This window comes from Gastrolobium bilobum, unplaced genomic scaffold (assembly GCF_033153095.1).
Source record: "Gastrolobium bilobum isolate Gb01-03AN ecotype WA unplaced genomic scaffold, APGP_CSIRO_Gbil_v1 utg24917, whole genome shotgun sequence".
Taxonomy (NCBI): Eukaryota; Viridiplantae; Streptophyta; class Magnoliopsida; order Fabales; family Fabaceae; genus Gastrolobium; species Gastrolobium bilobum.
In genome coordinates, this window is record NW_026895125.1 from 23,203 (window position 1) to 40,577 (window position 17,375).

The 17,375-nt window shown below is 31.9% G+C and overlaps 2 protein-coding genes and 1 non-coding gene across 5 annotated transcripts; all 3 read right to left on the minus strand.

Annotated features, from left to right (window-relative positions):
• Positions 1-1,542: 1,542 nt before the first annotated feature.
• Positions 1,543-5,606, minus strand: LOC133283959 (cysteine synthase-like). 3 transcript variants are annotated; one of them, XM_061480993.1, is made up of 10 exons: positions 5,482-5,606; positions 5,218-5,327; positions 5,056-5,113; positions 4,445-4,708; positions 4,228-4,365; positions 4,069-4,120; positions 3,194-3,273; positions 2,145-2,204; positions 1,922-2,002; positions 1,543-1,806 (listed from the first exon to the last, which is right to left on the minus strand). In XM_061480993.1, exons 1-10 carry the CDS (start codon positions 5,518-5,520, stop codon positions 1,717-1,719), a joined length of 972 nt encoding a protein of 323 aa, XP_061336977.1. In that variant the 5' UTR covers positions 5,521-5,606; the 3' UTR covers positions 1,543-1,716. The 3 variants fall into 3 exon arrangements, 2 of the variants coding, with proteins under 2 accessions (XP_061336977.1, XP_061336909.1); XM_061480925.1 differs by having other exon boundaries at positions 5,041-5,113; XR_009747856.1 differs by lacking the exons at positions 1,543-1,806; positions 1,922-2,002; positions 2,145-2,204 and adding an exon at positions 3,545-3,897 and having other exon boundaries at positions 3,193-3,273; positions 5,041-5,113.
• A 2,838-nt stretch (positions 5,607-8,444) lies between these two features.
• LOC133284256 (U1 spliceosomal RNA) lies at positions 8,445-8,603 on the minus strand. The gene has a single exon (XR_009747885.1). It is a non-coding gene; the product is annotated as a U1 spliceosomal RNA (small nuclear RNA).
• A 1,717-nt stretch (positions 8,604-10,320) lies between these two features.
• On the minus strand, positions 10,321-15,462 carry LOC133284114 (cysteine synthase-like). The gene is made up of 11 exons (XM_061481129.1): positions 15,352-15,462; positions 14,844-14,898; positions 14,652-14,761; positions 14,306-14,363; positions 13,703-13,966; positions 13,479-13,616; positions 13,302-13,353; positions 12,251-12,330; positions 11,529-11,588; positions 11,297-11,377; positions 10,321-10,733 (listed from the first exon to the last, which is right to left on the minus strand). Exons 2-11 carry the CDS (start codon positions 14,883-14,885, stop codon positions 10,641-10,643), a joined length of 978 nt encoding a protein of 325 aa, XP_061337113.1. The 5' UTR covers positions 14,886-14,898; positions 15,352-15,462; the 3' UTR covers positions 10,321-10,640.
• Between the last annotated feature and the right edge of the window lie 1,913 nt (positions 15,463-17,375).

A 17,375-nucleotide genomic window follows, 5' to 3' on the forward strand; every position in this document is an offset into this window, starting at 1 on the left:
AGGGTTCGGACTTGACATGTTCTTTTTATAATTTTCTATAGCATCATTTACACTGATCCTAACTTAAGGCTATATTTGATTGTAGTCTGTATTTTTTTTTTGTTAAAATTGTTTTGTAGAATAATTAGTGAAATATATATTTTTTGTGTTTTTTTTGCTTTGAAAGTTAAAAATCAAAACAAAAACAACTCAAATATGTTCTATAAATTTGATTCTAAAAACAAGAGACAATTACAATTTTTAAATTCTTTTTTACAAAACAATCTTATCAAACAGGATTTTTTATTTTTATTTTGAAAATCAAAAAACTATTTTTAAAAACCGTATTCAAACAAACCCATCTGGAACTTTTTTATCTTATATGGGCACTGAGCAATCAAGAAGTTCTGAAATTGGTGCCATACCACCGCTCAAATAATTTTATGGGAAAAACTATTCTTATGTCACATGACATAAGTTTTCTCTCCTACACACCTTTCGATAATTGTGTCACATTTTTTTTTTCTTTTAGTTTTCAGGTGGTGGAGCCCATTAGTTTGTCTCTATGACATGAGATAACTATCTCCTTTGACATGAGATTAATAAAACTCTAATTTTATATAGATTCACGTTTTTGCTTGTAGCCACATTTCTCAAGATATTCATAATGACGAGAACTTGCGTTTCTGTAGGTTACCAGGCGTTCTCTATAGTTCCTCTCATTTTCGGCTGAGGGCATGTTTGGTGCACAATATATAATATGGTGTATAGTACATAATAAAGTCTGATAGTATAAGATTTGATTAAATTTTAATATTATTCAACATTTGGTATGATATTATATAAGATAATATCTTTCAATATTTTAAAAATTAATATATTAATTTTTTTTAATATATTAATATTGAAATAATATATTAGTTCTTGAAAATTGTACTTGTAAGCAATATTAATACATCAACCTCTTATCAAGCTTAATCCCACCCTCTTAGGCCTGATTAAATTATACATCATTTTGATGTATTAAGGAGTTCTGCTGTATAAGCTTATACTATACGATGGTCACATCAAACAACTGAAAATGTCATAATGTATAGTATAAGCTTATACTATCAAATCTTATACATCACACCAAACAGGTCCTAGGACAACTTTGATAATACGCATTCAACTCAAAAATGTTGCCAAGTCACTTAGAAAACTAAGAAATTAAAGACCGGGCAATCATAAAAAAAAAAAAAAAAAAAAGTTGTGGAAGGAACTGATAATTACTAATTATGGATGATAAGCCGAACAAGCGTACTCAAGTTCTTCTACTTAAGCCTTCAAACAAGAGTCGTGATTGAAAAAAAATAGCATTGTTTATTAGTACACTTATTTTATTATACAGAATAGTAAATTCCTTTTGCTTAGATTAAAATCATGAGTGCACAATAACATAAACTGCCAGTGCTTTTGGATTTCTAACCCTAGGCTTCATTTGGATGAGCATACCAAAACAGCTTTTGAAATCCATATAAGCTATATTGGGCTTAATCATAAGCTAGACATTGTTGCTTCGGAAAATAAGCAGTTATCTGTTTTTATAATAAGGATTTATTAAAATCACATTTCTACACAAGCACTTTACAAAGTGTCTATCCCAAACGTTATTCAACTTATTTTAGAGCGCACTTATGACAGTAGGGCTTGCTTAACAAACAATTACTTAGTACTTATATAAGCCATTTGTTCATCTTAGTCAAATGTCATTTGTTCAGCTTCATGCCTAATGGATTCAAACAGCGGTGAAGATAAGTAACGCTCTCCATAACTGGGAAAAATCACCTGCACAACCATGATTGCATTGACATTAACTAATAATCTGCAATTTTATAAATTTGTAGACTATAGTTATCTTGTAATTCCTGTCTAATAAACTTATTGAGGATTTAAAACTTACAACAATGAGCTTTCCTGCATTTTCTGGTCTCTTCCCCAACTTAATTGCAGCTGCTGCTGCAGCTCCTGATGAAATTCCCATCTGCAAAAGAAGTATTCATATAGAAAAATAATAATTTGCACATTCACAATTATAAATGTACAAAGTTCATATTTGATTGGAATAACTGTATAGAAATTACTATAAAGACAATAACAAGAATCACAAATTATCTATAACATACCAGTAAACCTTCTTTCAAGGCAAGCAGCTTAGCAGTTTCTATAGCTTCTTCACTTGAAACCTGCAGTTCATGAAACCATGTTGGTCAAAACAGAATCCCATCTATTAGTAGCTAGAAGAGGGGATATTATGTACATTCCATAAAATCTCAAAATGTTTCAAGAATCAAAGATTCAGAATTATTCAGCTTGGCAGTCATTGCAGATCGATATAATAGTTAATACATGTCAAGATATGTAACTCAATTATTCACATAACAAATGCCAAAGACCAGATAGCATCCAAGAAAATGGAAAAACAAAGCTTTGTCAAGATTCCAACATGATAGCCAAAACTGACACAAGGACAAGCATGTAACATATTCAAAACAAATTCAAGTCTCAGATATGAGAAAGTGAAAACAATGAAGAGCTTTATTTAGGCTCGGCTCACTAAGAATATGTTCAACCGTGTGTCAGTTCAATAAGACAGAAAACCTATTTTCATGATTCAAGATCAGCTCATTCTATGCTCATGAATGAGCTACTCTGGCTAGATCACTCAAACCCAAATTCTATACCAAGAGGGTTCATAATGCTTAAACTTGAATTTTGTCCTGTTCAGTTATCAGAAAGAGAAGCAAATGATAAAATAATTATCTTCTGATTTTTCCTTGTATCTTTTGCTTAAGATGTTTAATTAATTAACAATCCGAAACCTTTTATGCACTTTCTTTGCATCATAAGGAATAGAAATATATTTCCCAAGGAGATAACAAACTGTATTATATCTTCAAAAAAATACCAGTCATTTGAAAATTGTTGGGCATATAACAATTCCATTAAAGAAAATACAATTTGAAAAATACATTCAATACAATTACTGAACAAATATTCACTTCCACTACTCCATATTGTTGAGTCATTCAAAGATAAATGAGACAGCTTTAAATATAATCTAAATAATATTAATCTAATGCTTCACTGCAAAACAAAAACAAATGGAAGGAAATGGCCGGTTTCAGGATCAAAATTGACAATCAAATGCCAATATATTAGTGTTGAGAGCTACCTGAATAACTTCATCTAGGAGATTAACATCCAGAATGGTGGGAATGATACCAGCACCAATCCCTTGAATTAGGTGCTTACCTTTGAGGTTTGCGCAAATGGAAAGAACAGTCAGTACACAGCCTCAAGTGGTTGAGTAAGGACTTACTCAAGATTAAAGAACAAAAATTTAAGAATTTATGTATGACATCTGGACGAAAAACACACTTTAACAATTCAAATGAATAACAACAATATTTAGGAGCTAGATCACAAGTAGAGTCAATAATGATCAACAGGTCCAGCTTCTAACTTCCAATAAATAGGGATCTATCCAGATGGGAAAACACTTGCAGATGTCTAATAGTGCTACCTGAATTTCGTTTGGAGCTATTATCATGAAATTGATATCAAGAAATGGAACATATCTCAAACAGTTTCCGAAGGATGTTCCATTAAGCAATTAGATATCAAGAACGCTTTTCTTGATATGGCCTACTTCAAGAAACAGTCTGCATGAAATAACCACCATACTTAGGCCTCCCATTGTTTTCTATTGTACAACCTAGTCATTGCTTATCTCTCGCGGAATCCAGAGCCATACTCCAGGTCTAAGCCAATTCAATGCATCTGCAAACATGAGCAGATAGCAGATTTTTTTACAAAGAGTCTTCCTGCAACAAGGTTTCATCGTCTTTGTTCCAATTTGGACTTGGTTCCAATTCTCTGTTCAGCACATATAACAAATTTGCTTCTATATATCTTGATACAGAGATGAAAATAATATAACAAGTAATTCTTGGATGTCTTGACTTCTAATACAGCCCAATACTTGTACAATGAAATAGCAATACAAGACTGAAGACCAGAAAGAAATACACACAAAGGTAAAATCACCTGGCTGTCCTCCATTTAGAACTGCACTTTCAGCTGGTTCTACACCATACACCTGGGGGGAAGCAATAGAAATATAATGGTTAGCATAAATAAAAAATAAGAAAACTTGATCCCACGTGCACTCTAAGCCCAGAAATTATGCATGGTAAACGAATCAACCTTAATATCCGGGTTTTTCTCCTTGAGGAAATTCCCAGTACCCGTTATTGTTCCCGCGGTTCCTATCCCTGCAACCAAAGCATCAATTTTCCCTCCCGAATCTTTCCAAATCTCAGGGCCAGTGGTCTCATAATGAATCTACAAGGATGACAAGTTAATCGACTGCGATTTTTCTCAACCCAGCAACTAAATTAGGAAATATGAATGATGAGGATACCTTTGGATTGGCATGATTTTCAAATTGGTGGAGCATATAACTACCAGGCGTCTTGGCTATTAGCTCTTCCGTTTTCTGAAAAATCCCATCAATTCCTTTGGCAGGGTCTGTCAGATATACCTCAGCTCCAAAGGCTAGCAGTACAATTCTTCTCTCAAGACTCACATAAGATGGCATAGCCACTAAAAGTTTATAGCCCTTTAATGCTGCTATACATGCCAATCCAATGCCGGTATTACCACTTGTAGCCTCAACAAGAACACTCTTTTCAACCATCATTCAAAAAGATTAAAGTTGTTTAGATCATAAATTCAACAATATGGACAACATAATAAGTGCCCGAAAAGGCTCACTTCAATATTATAAGCAGTAATATTGAAAAGTCTCAATAAAACATGCACAGTGACTATGATGAATGATTTATGGTATGGACTGAAAGAAGCAGTGAAGACACGGTTGAACTGTTGAAGGACATGTATTGAATAGGAATCTGAGTAACATAATTGTCCCAATAAAAGCCACGTGTATAGAAGTGCATGACTATATTTATATTATCACAGACCTGAGGGCACGAGAAGAATATGTACATATCTAACCTCAACATTACTAACCTTTCCAGGTGTAATAAGGCCTTTATTCTCAGCATCTTCAATCATACTCAAGGCTATCCTGAGTGAGAAAAGGAAGATTATCATTACAAATTCTTAAATGAAAATTCTTAAAACCTTACAGTTCCAGACAGCTCTAGTTTGTGAAATTAAGGAATCTCATGCCTATCCTTGACACTAGAGCCAGGTTGCATGTACTCTAGCTTAGCAGCAATACGGGCTACACACCCGTCCACAATGTTGTTCAGATATACCATTGGGGTATTCCCAATTAACTGCACAATGAATGGAAGAAGATAATTATTATTATCTATTTTTTTAAAACTAAACATAATGACAAAAAATACTGCAAGCATGGCAGAATAGCTAAGATGGTGAAGGTAGAAGGAGGGGCCAAAAAAGTAAGTGATTATGGCAAAAATATATTACTTCAGTGGCATCTTTCTTGATTGCACACTGAGGCTCCATGTTATCTACTCAACAAGACCTGCAAGCTGAACAAAGCGAAGGGTAAGAACTTAGTTGAAAATGACCGCGATATATATATATATATATAGATATATACACACTCTTCTTCTCGGAGAAAAGGCACCATTACATATTATATATATTGGACTGACTTATCTACACACGTCATTTAGTAGGGAGAAATTTTTTTTTTTCGAAAATCTTGATTTTCATAAATATAATTTTCACGTTCATAATATTCGAAAATTTAAAATTTAAAAAATGAAAATTCTAAAAAAAAAAAAAAAACTCGTAACAAATGCCTCTCAAGGGTGTCTTTTTTTTCTTTTTTCTTTTTTCATAAAACATCACTGCCCTTGAATCTCAGAAGGGGCACCGTCATATTTTACGGCTCTGTGAACATTAACAATCAAGACGTTCTGAAATAAATAATTATTTAATACAGATTTCACATGAAAGGCTGACATTTAAAACGACTTTATCTTACTCATTTTGTAAGGAAAAGCACTGTCTTGCAGAGAGAAGATTTGGAAAAGAAATAAATATAAAAAGAGAAAAAACAATATCAACGAGCAGCACAAGAAATCTCCTGTGCACTAACCAAAAGTTCCTGAAAAATAAGAAAAATAAACTTTAACATTTTAAGTTAAATTAATTTTTTACATGGTATTAAAGTCTCACTCATCGTAAATTATGAGATTAATTTTTCACCACGTCACACTTTCTAATAAAATTAAGTATGCATAAAGAGAAACAAACAAAAAATTGGGCTATATGATATTCACGTTTCAAGTCCAAAAAACTGTTACGTGATGAGGTATATTAGAGAATAATATAACATCATTAAAAAAACTCTCACCCAATACCTTAAGATTTTGGATTTAAATAGTTATTTATTACCTATACAATATCCACGTTTCAAGTCCAAAAAACTCTTAAGTGAGAGAATGTGTTAGAGAATAATATAAAATCACTCAAAAGTCTTACCCAATATCTTAAAGGGTGGCCCTTACAGGGTGGCGTTTGTTACGCGGAATATATTTCAAAACCGGGAAAGGATGGTAGGGAAAAAAACAATGCTACATTTGGTAGCAAAAAATGAAAAACTTTCCGGGCCAAATTTGTTTCCCGTATATTGCTTTTGTGTGAAAAGTTTTGTACGGTCTGTGAAGTGAAAGTTTCATCAAATAGGTGGAAATGTTTATTGCCCGGGGAGCAAAAAATAACCCGCGAATATGTGGACCAAATTGACCTTGTGTTTTGTACGATGTGTGAAGATATTGTGTTCACAAATCAGCAATACCAAATGAAAGCGTTTGCTCCGTCGGTGTAGTTGGTCACATCCTTGAAGATCTACTGTACCGTCCAAGCTTGCAGGTTCCCCTGTTTACCACATTAGAAGGTATACTGGTAGAATGTTGACATCTTGGCTGCATGCATAAAGCATCTTTCGAGGGTGGAAGCCGTATATGTTGTCTTTGTGTGTGTTTAATGTTTAGTTCACTTTGTTTAGAATGGGCTCTCCCATGACTAACAACAGGTTTGAATGGAAGTTGTACGTGTTATCTTTCTCTGTGTTAGTGTGTTCTGATTAGAGGTGGCAAAATGTGCGGTGCGCTCCATCCTTTCAAAAAATGAGTCAGCTGTGCTTTTGAAAGCCCGCCCCGTTTGGCGGGTTGGGTGAGTTGACCCGCCAATCCGAGCTTATTTTACATTAACTCGTCTTGGCCTGCCATTAACCCGCCAAAAAATGAGTCAGTCCGCCCCGTTTGACGAGTTGACCCGCCGAGCCGAGTCCGTTTTGACAGCTCTAGTTCTGATGCTTATGCTTCGAAGTTATAACTTAAAAATAAAAATAAAAAAGCCCAAAAATTCCTTCCATTCCGCGGGAAGCATTTTTTAAAGGCTTATTTTTTCATTTGCATTTTTCACCAAGAATCACACTCGCTAAAGGTGGGTTATGTATTCTTCAATGCATCTGCCTCACCCTAAATCAAGATCTGTTTCTTTGTCTTCAGAAACGTTTGTTACAATATTTGAATCAACAGGTAAATGTGGGATTATTTTGATAAAATAACTTCATATTTCCATTAACATTTCATAATCAACCAAACACAAACTCAATAAAATTAACCAAATATTTTTAGGAAATTATGGATCTATCAAACAGTTTTTTAGTAACATTCAAGAGAAAATATATTCCCACTATATTTCCAGAATTCGTGATTTTCGAATAATTAAAAAAATTTCTTCTATCAAATGCTCTCTAAAAATTTAGGTTGAATTGATTCTTTTTATTGTATGAAAGTCTTAAATGGAGTTATATTATTTTATAACGCACCCCTCAAACAAATCTTGTTTTTTAATCCGGAATTCGATTCTCAACCACAAACCAAAAACTGGAACTACTAAATATCCACCTTCAAATCAAAAACTGGAACTTCATATTTCCACACTACAAGGATAAGTTCATGTGAAGTTTTTGTATTCTTCGCGTTTATTTTCTCTTACTTTTTAGAGTAAATATTTTTTACGGTCTTCAGCAAATTTTATGTTGTCCATTTTAGTCCATAACAAATTAAAAGACTATTCATAATCTTTAAGAAAAGAAATGGACTAATGTGAATCTCTTTTAAAAATTTTAAGAACCACAATTTTAATTAAATAGATCTTACTTTGAATTTCTTAAAATCACGAATAACTTTTTCATTTGTAAAAAATTATAACAAAATAAATTTACTAATTTTTATTTATTGGCACAAGACAATTTTGTGTTATGTTTCACCAAATTGACAGCGACATGACAAGGAGTCTTCAATTTGTAGCATTAATAACAGATGAGTTTTTACATAAGATATGCACATTCCTCTCTCGACATAAACAAAACATGATTTTATCTTATAAAAAATTAAAAGATAGACTTGGCAGGGACCGCATTCATACAGTCCCCACTGCCATAAATTTTGACGTACAGTCTCCACAAGGGAGATGTTAGGCAAATGCACCTCTCAATGTGCAATGAAGGTCATCCACCTAGGCCATGAGCCTACCTGATCACCCATAGACCCCGTCCAGGTATGTAAGTATTAAATTGGGTCTTTCTTTCTTTTATATTGTCTCATCCTTCCTCATCTACAATAACACAATCGATGTGGTACAACAATTTTTAAAATTCTCACACTACAAGGATAAATGACACATGCTGGTGGCCTCTTTCATGACAGTGATGACAGTACTTGCTAGGCCTTTTATTGCAGAGAAAGTTTGGTTGAAAATATTCAAATTTATATCACCCATTTGCTCGATTTCCAAAGGCACTACGCATGAAATATTGAATGTATCTGTTGAATCTAAATATATTGAGTGTGCTTCACAATTTTTTTTTAACGAATGAAACAAACTGATGATACTGCGATCTCTGTTAAACAGACTTGCCATGAACCAACTGCTAAACTAGTATAAGCATCAAATCAAAGCTCAGTGCATTTATAAATGAAACTAAAAGTTATTCAAAAGTGAAAAAATTCAGGTCCCCGGCCACAAATTACACAAATTGTGACGTTGACTAACCCCTTTCCATGGGCAACTGAAGATCACAAAGTCCTCTCTTGATCACCCATAGACTACACGTTTGATTCATTTTTCATTATTGTATTGATGAAATATTGAATATAATTCACTAATATATAGCAAGAGTTTTGATGGTTATAGATAGATTGACGAAAATCAACTCTGGATCAGTTCTGGACATAAAGACAGATTAAAATCTCATAATGCATATTTTTTATTCTGATTGAAGGGCAGTTATGTGATATATATATATATATATAGAGAGAGAGAGAGAGATAAAGAGTGGTAGGATTCTTTGACATCGGTGTCAAATTTGAAATTTGACACCTCACAGCCGTTAGATCAAAAAAGATCAATGATGTCACATGCTTACAAATCAGAGTCATTGATCTTTTTTGATTTAACGACTCAGATGAGGTGTCAAAATTAAAATTTGACACCAGTGTCAAAAGATCCTACCTCATATATATATATAGGGGTAGGATATTCTTACACCGGTGTAAGAGTTAGAAGTCTTACACCCAATCTTGATCATTGATCCACTTGTATCTAATGGCTCACATTACTAAAAAATTTGAACCGTTAGATAAAAGTAGAATAAATGGACAAGATTAAGAGGTGTAACTTATACTGGTGTAAAATGATCCTGACCCATATATATATATATATATATATATATATATATATATATATATATATTGATAAGATTTCATTTGTTTAATGCCTTTATAAAATACAAAAATTTCACATAATAACAAGATTATATAAAATTTTAACCCAAAAGAATATTATGCTTCCTTAGAGAGAGAAATTCATATTCTAGGAGCATTCATTTTTTCTTGAAAGCATTCTAAGTATCTAACATCAATAATTCTTTGTCGTAATTTCAACTAGTGCAAACTTAATATTCTTTTCATCTTAATTCTAACCGCCCCGTTAGTTACTTTCAAACAATCTTGGCTTTAGTCCAATCAATTTTTTCTAATACAAAAAATAATTTTTATGTACTACATGAAAATAGACTTCAAATGCTTAAGGTAAATGAAGTCATCGCAAATTTTTATTACCATTCACAACCTAATTAAGTACCCTCCATAAAAAACCACTTCCCATTAAATCCCCTAGTAGCAGCGATTGAGATAAAGATAATCCTTATATACAGCACATATTTATAGGTGACTCGGATAAAATCTTCCAAAAAAAAAATGACTCTATAAATAGAATCCCCAAAATATGCAGCTAAAGAAGTTCCAAAAAATAATACAAGCAGACTCATAAAACCAGGATTTGACTAGTAAATGAAATTGGTACAGGAATCGATTCTTGGCGTCACTGACTATCAAATAGCTGAGAGTTCAAATATTCCAAAGCGCACCACTTCTGATATTATTATTGAATTTGAATTTAAAAGCAACACAAAAGCGTATTATGTTTCAGATGAATATTGAAAAAGCATATCTAAGTCATACACGGACTGCAACTCAAGATGCTACCATTCCCTCCAACTTCAAATTTAAGAAGCAAAAGACTCATATGCCTTTTATGTAAGTTCAGAGCTCGAAGACCATGTTATCTGCTTCTCGCTTCACGGATTCAAAGAGCACTGATGATAGATAACGTTCTCCAAAGCTCGGGAAAACCACCTATTCAGGTATCCAATGGGAGTGTTAGTGCTTAAATATGGTAAGTACAATAATCCTAAAGATATTGAATGGAATAAACTAATAATGCCAATTATGAACTCCAGGAGATTACTTCAAGAATATCAGATAAGTACTACTTATGACAAAGCTGGTACAGCACACAACTTACACAATCAACAAAGTTAAACCCAGGTCATGTTCAAAGGGGGCAAAACAAGAAATTATGCTGCATTTCCAGATTAATAAGACTACATTACTAGCATAGAACGTGTTAAAATCTAGAAAATATTTTTTTTTTTCAATCTAAACCTTAGAGTTATCAATCAAAAAAAACTGCAGTTAGAAAATCAAGTTGACTCAAATCAATAGCAAGCAAATGACATTTCAGATAGCTAATAGCAGAAAACAATTGATACCAAGATAAACCAAAGTAAAGCAGCAACTTTTCCAAAACTCTTTCCTCCTTATGCCACATAATCCTATTGATATTACATCTTAGCCAACTATAATAACTGCAGTCAGAGAAGAATATCTAATACCAGATAAACAGAACAAAAACTTACAACAATGAGTTTTCCAGCATTTTCTGGTCTCTTTGCAATCTTAATTGCAGCAGCGGCGGCAGCACCAGATGATATCCCCACCTGCAATGCATGTTCATCTTAGAAATAGAATATCATTAAAAACACTCCCTTTAACCTCCTCTCCCTTAAACATACAAAATGGACAGACAGTTCAAATCATGCTACTTACAAAAGATGATGCGTAAAACAGATATCTTTCAGATGAACTTACCAGCAAACCCTCTTTTAACGCAAGAAGTTTAGCAGTTTCAATAGCTTCTTCGCTAGAAATCTACATAAATAGGAAAAAAAAAGAGATACCATCTATTTAGTGTGTGGGATGTAGAACTAAAAAAGGTTATACAAATCATTGGCAAATCTTAAACAAATAAAACATTGTAAAAAATCAATTCAACCCAAAAGCTAAAGTTAGTGGATGAGGACTTTTTAATGGTTTATACTATTCTCTAACACGCTCCCTCACACGAGAGCTCATTGGGCTTAAAGGGTGGATAATGCATCAGGCCCAGCTTACCTGTGCTAAGAAATTCCACAAGAGAATGTGGGGGGAGGGGGCGGTGAGGATCGAACCTGTGACACCGAGGCTCTGATACCATGTAAAGAACTAATTCAACCCAAAAGCTTAAGTTGTTGGGTGAGGTTACATTAATGATTTTATATATCTTTAACAAATATGCTTCCTCATATGAAGTGAATTAACATACTTCAGTCCTTAATGATGATAGGAAGTACAAGCATTTTAATTTTATTGTGACTTTACCAAGTAGAGAGGGAAAAAAGATAATAGAAGAGATTGCATATTCATATGTTAACCAAAAGGACGGCTACTTGTTTTTTCGTATAATTTATTCTTGAAGGTAGTATATCAGATTATTGTATATAAAATATATTTATTCAAGCACAAATAAATCTATAAAAAATTTCATGCCTTACTTGGATAACTTCATCAAGTAAACCAACGTCCAAAACACCAGGGATGAACCCAGCACCAATTCCTTGGATCTTATGAGGGCCTTATACACATAAACAACCATGCATTTGTCAGGGGAATGATACACAAAAGGGGTAAGTCTCAACGCAACCATACAAAATAATGTATAAAATAATAGGTGAAAAACTATGCGCACAAAACAACTTTTTCTTTTTGTTGATAGGAGTGGAGCAAAGGTGAGAAGGAAAATAATATTCAGATACCATTTTGAACTCCAAGCAAACACAATCAGCAATAAGTAGCACACAGAACTCATGTTCATAAGTGCTTAGTGTGTACAAGCATACGTAATCATCATGGCAGTAACAGTCAATGACAGAACATACACGCCTTTAAATATAGGAAACTAGAAATCAAATCAGCAAGTGGTCATTTAAAAGAAAAATTCCAAAGTGTACATGGATTATCTATTATCTAAGTTTAAGAACCAATATAAGATCATTAGCATCCAATTGAAGCAAATTCAGAAAAATGCATTCTACTGATACATAATAGACCATATCATATGTACAAAAAAATAAAAGAAGAGACCCACCCAGGGCCTAGTAATTCCCCAAAAATGGTGAAACTGCTAACAATTGAAAATAATAAATACGTAAAGTGAATTATACTTGCGCAAAAGGCCTACAATCATTAAGTATAAATTTCAATTGCCTGATAACAAAACGTCAACTAAACTCTGTTGTCATATAACTGTGAGTATGCAAGCAACTTAAGTGCTAGGATTATTATTTTATTGAATCTGTATTATAAAGTAAATAGCATGATCAAAATATAAAAATAAGTTTAAATTCAACAAGAAATCAACATTATTTTCTTCTAGTTATGAGAAACCAAGTAAACTATTTAGCAAGATATATCGCTCAGTGTACCAACTACCAACTGTGACTAATGTTATAGGATTCTCCAAACAGCAGTCAAATCACCTAAATGTATTTGGGAATTAGAGACCTACGGTATGAATGAAACATATATATAAAAAAAAAGACTCACCAGGTTTCCCTCCAGACAATACTGGACTTTCAAGTGGTTCAATACCATATAGCTAAGGAAAAATGAAAAAACTTGTAAGCAAAACAAGGGGGAAATCAGAAAAATAAAACTGGCAAGAGAAAAAAGCCTAAAAATTTAAGTGGGGTAATAACATACTGTCAAAGTTAAAAGCCTAACCTTAATATCGGGGTTCTGCTCCTTCAGATATTTCCCAGTACCTGTTATTGTACCTCCAGTCCCTATCCCAGAAACAAAGGCATCAACTTTCCCGCCAGAGCCCTTCCAGATCTCTGGTCCGGTGGTTTCATAGTGAATCTAAGAAGAGGAGAAAGAAATTGAGTTAGAGAATTCTCTTCAACCAACTGATTCTTAAAAAAAAAGCACATTGACACAATTAACACCTTTGGGTTGGCTGGATTTTCAAACTGCTGAAGAACATAAGCATTGGGAGTCTTTGCCAGTATCTCTTCTGCCTTCTGAACAGCTCCTTTCATTCCTTTGGCTGGATCTGTGAGAACTAACTCGGCTCCAAAAGCACGAAGAATGATTCTTCTTTCTAGACTCATGGAAGCAGGCATGGTTATAATAAGTTTATAACCCTTAGCAGCAGCCATGAATGCCAAACCTATGCCAGTGTTTCCGCTGGTAGGCTCAATGAGGACACTCTACAAAATGAACAACAATTGACCTTATCAATTCATCACTTATTTTCTTCAACATCATTAGGAAACTTCCCAAGCACGCATTACTAAGTATGCTTGAAAGATGACAATGTATTGATAATCAAATGGCTAGGTATCACATAGAACCACTACTATGTTAACATGTTAAAAATTGAGAGCAACAGGATATAAGTCTCAGAACCAAAAAACATCCACTCATAATACAGCCTCAAATTTCACCAAAAGAATAAGCCGAAGGAAGCTTTAATGCAATATGAAGTGCAGGTGCATCGTAAATTCAAATATCCAAGAAGGAAAGGAAGATCGAAAACAAAAACTAACTTCACCCGGTGTAATGAGTCCCTTCTCCTCAGCATCTGCAATCATACTATATCCTATCCTGCAGCAAAGGGAAGAATTATATATTAACACGGAAACATTCAGAATAGATCTTATTGCATGAAATGGAATAGAGGCTTCGGCATCAAAAATACAACTTCTATACTGAAATTACAGGTTCCGTAATGCCAACTGAAATGGATCTCATAATCAAATCCAAGAAATTCAGCCACAGAGAAATCTCAACAATAACAAAAACACTACCAATCACACACACACATGCAGTCAAGCAGCAAATCAAGAGAATGGTCAGATGGCAATTTTTCTAAGAAAGAAGAAATCTGTATACCTGTCTTTGACACTGGAGCAAGGTTCCAACATTTCTAGCTTCGCTGCAATTCGAGCAACACAACCATCTACAACATGGTTGAGATATACCAATGGAGTTTTTCCAATCAACTGTGCATATCCAATTAAGTTAGAATGTTTCATCACTGAGACCAATAAAAAAAAAAAAAAAGTGGTGTTGAACATGACTTACTTCAGTTACATCTTTTGCAATGATTGACTTCTCTTCCGCCATTTTTAGCAAATCTCTGCAAAATCATAACTAAAACGGATAAAAATCCTAACAAATTAAATTATCAGAACTAGGATTGGTTGATTTGACTTATCCTCAAATTTCCCTTAAGAAATCATGTTATTGGGTTTATTAAAATATTCGTGTGAGAAAAAAAGGGCGAGGAACCGTAGAAACTAAAACCAGTATGCTAAATACGTTTTGAAAATATTACTAATTAACAAAACTATATAAGTCCTCTTCTGAAACGATCTAATGTTGAATTAAAGTTTTCACAAGAAACAAAGAAAAAGGAGATAAGCAGAATATAAACTTCAAAGCTTAAGAGAGTGAAAAAAATACTTCATAATCGATAAACAAATACAGGGAAAAGGTGCATCAAACTTATGTATCCAGAAGTGCTTATAAAGCAAGAGGAAATGATGAAGAAGATGAAGAAGAAATGTTGTTAAGTTGTTGAAAGGCTCACCAGTAGGGTATTCTCTTCTCCGAGCAATGCGTATAAGAGACGATAGCTTGAAAACAGAGAGAGTGTTGAAGGAAGGAGACGAGGCCAAACACGGAATATGCAATGTTCGTTTTCGTTATATGCTAAGGTTACGTTACTTTAGTTAACTTTTTTAATGGGGAAAATATCTGCACTTTAAAAGAAAAAATCTCTTTTTAAAAGTTACGCTCATTTTAATTAAAATTATTATTATTTATTTAATATTTAAATTAAAAAAATTCATCTTCTCTCACAATTATATTATTTTAATTATAATTCTATATTCTTTAAAAAAATAAATACTAATTGTTTATAATTTTGTATTCCGAATAATATATTGTTATAAAGAGGTAAAATAACATAATTTAGATCCTTCAAAAGAATAAATTATTTTCCCTTCATTTAATTATGATTTTTGTTATTTGAATTTTTAAAAAGTTTTATGTTTTAGTAAAAGTTAATAAAACGTTAATAAAGGTTAACAAATAAAGACTTATTAAAAAGATATCAGTGTTTTTTTAATTAAAATTATTATCGATGAGAAAAAATAAAAATTATATTTATTCAAATATTAAATAAATAATGATAATTTTAACTAAAATGACCTTAATTTTTAAAAATATTGATTTTTTCTTTTAAAGTATCGATATTTTTCCCTAATGAAAAACTTAATTAATGTTTTAGTAACGTAACTTTAATGTTTTTGTTTTTGTTTTCCCTGTTAATGTTTTATTAACTTTTTCTAAAATATAAAATTTTTCAAAAATTTAAATAAATTATAAGAATTTATAAAACAAAAAGTATAATTAAATGAAGAAAAAATAATTTGTCACCTAAGTTATGTCTTTGTTTCCCTGATAATTATATATTTTTGAGAATATATAATTATGATATTAAAATTAATTTTTTCTCTTTCTTCGTAAATTATATGCTAATGTGAAAAATAATAAAATATAATTTTAATATTATAACTATATACGTTTTGGAAAAACATAATTATAAGGGGTGAAAGGTAGATACAGACAAAACGTTTTCCTTGAAATGTTATATTTTATTTGAGTTTTAAAATGAGCTTTTAATTAATAACTATTAACAAGTAATGGCTTATTTAAAAATAATTTACCAAAAATATGTATATTTAAAAATATAATGATTTTATTTTAAAAAAATTAAATTATATAATCTAACTTCACAGTTTGACAAACAATAAAAACGTATAAAATATCGGTATTAAAAAAAAAACGTATAAAATACTCTAACCTGCATTCTAATACTTCCGAAAGACGATGAACGTTCACTGTTTTTCGGTCTATGTTCGTAATGATTATTCTATTCGGTTCTCACCGATTTCAATGTGATTCCGAATGTCTTAAAATAATATGTTCACGCAGTTCTGTTATACAAAACTCTAATAATTCTACTATATATACTTTAGAGTTTAGAGTAAATTTTTAATGCCGTGCTCTACAGATTAAGAGTGTCATTATAATAGTCTATTCAAATTTTATATTAGATTAGTCTTTCAAAAAAAAGTGTTACATCAATTAGTTTTAAGAAAATCATTAAATTAATTTCTCAAAATACAAAATAGTCCCAAAATCTATTTTAATAAAAAATAAAAATTATGATAAAAGAGAAAATTTTAATGGTTATTTTATATCTTCAAGCACTAATTTAATATATAAATAAATAATATGATGATATCCTAATATTTGTCAGACTCGTTTAATAACAATTTTTTATAAAACAAGTATAATAATATATTAACTATTAAAAGATCATTTTTTTACCAAAAAAAAAAACTTTTAAAAGATCATTTTACAATATTTTTTTTCTCTCTTTTCATTGTTTCCGTGTGAGTTGTTTCATTATTATATTCTTCAGAGAATACTGTTAAATTTCAAGCTAACAACTTAGGACATGTTTATATTTATTTAGAACTTGTATATTTTCTTAAATAAAAAATGTAATTTAATTAAAAATTTATATGTGAATTTTTTAAGATA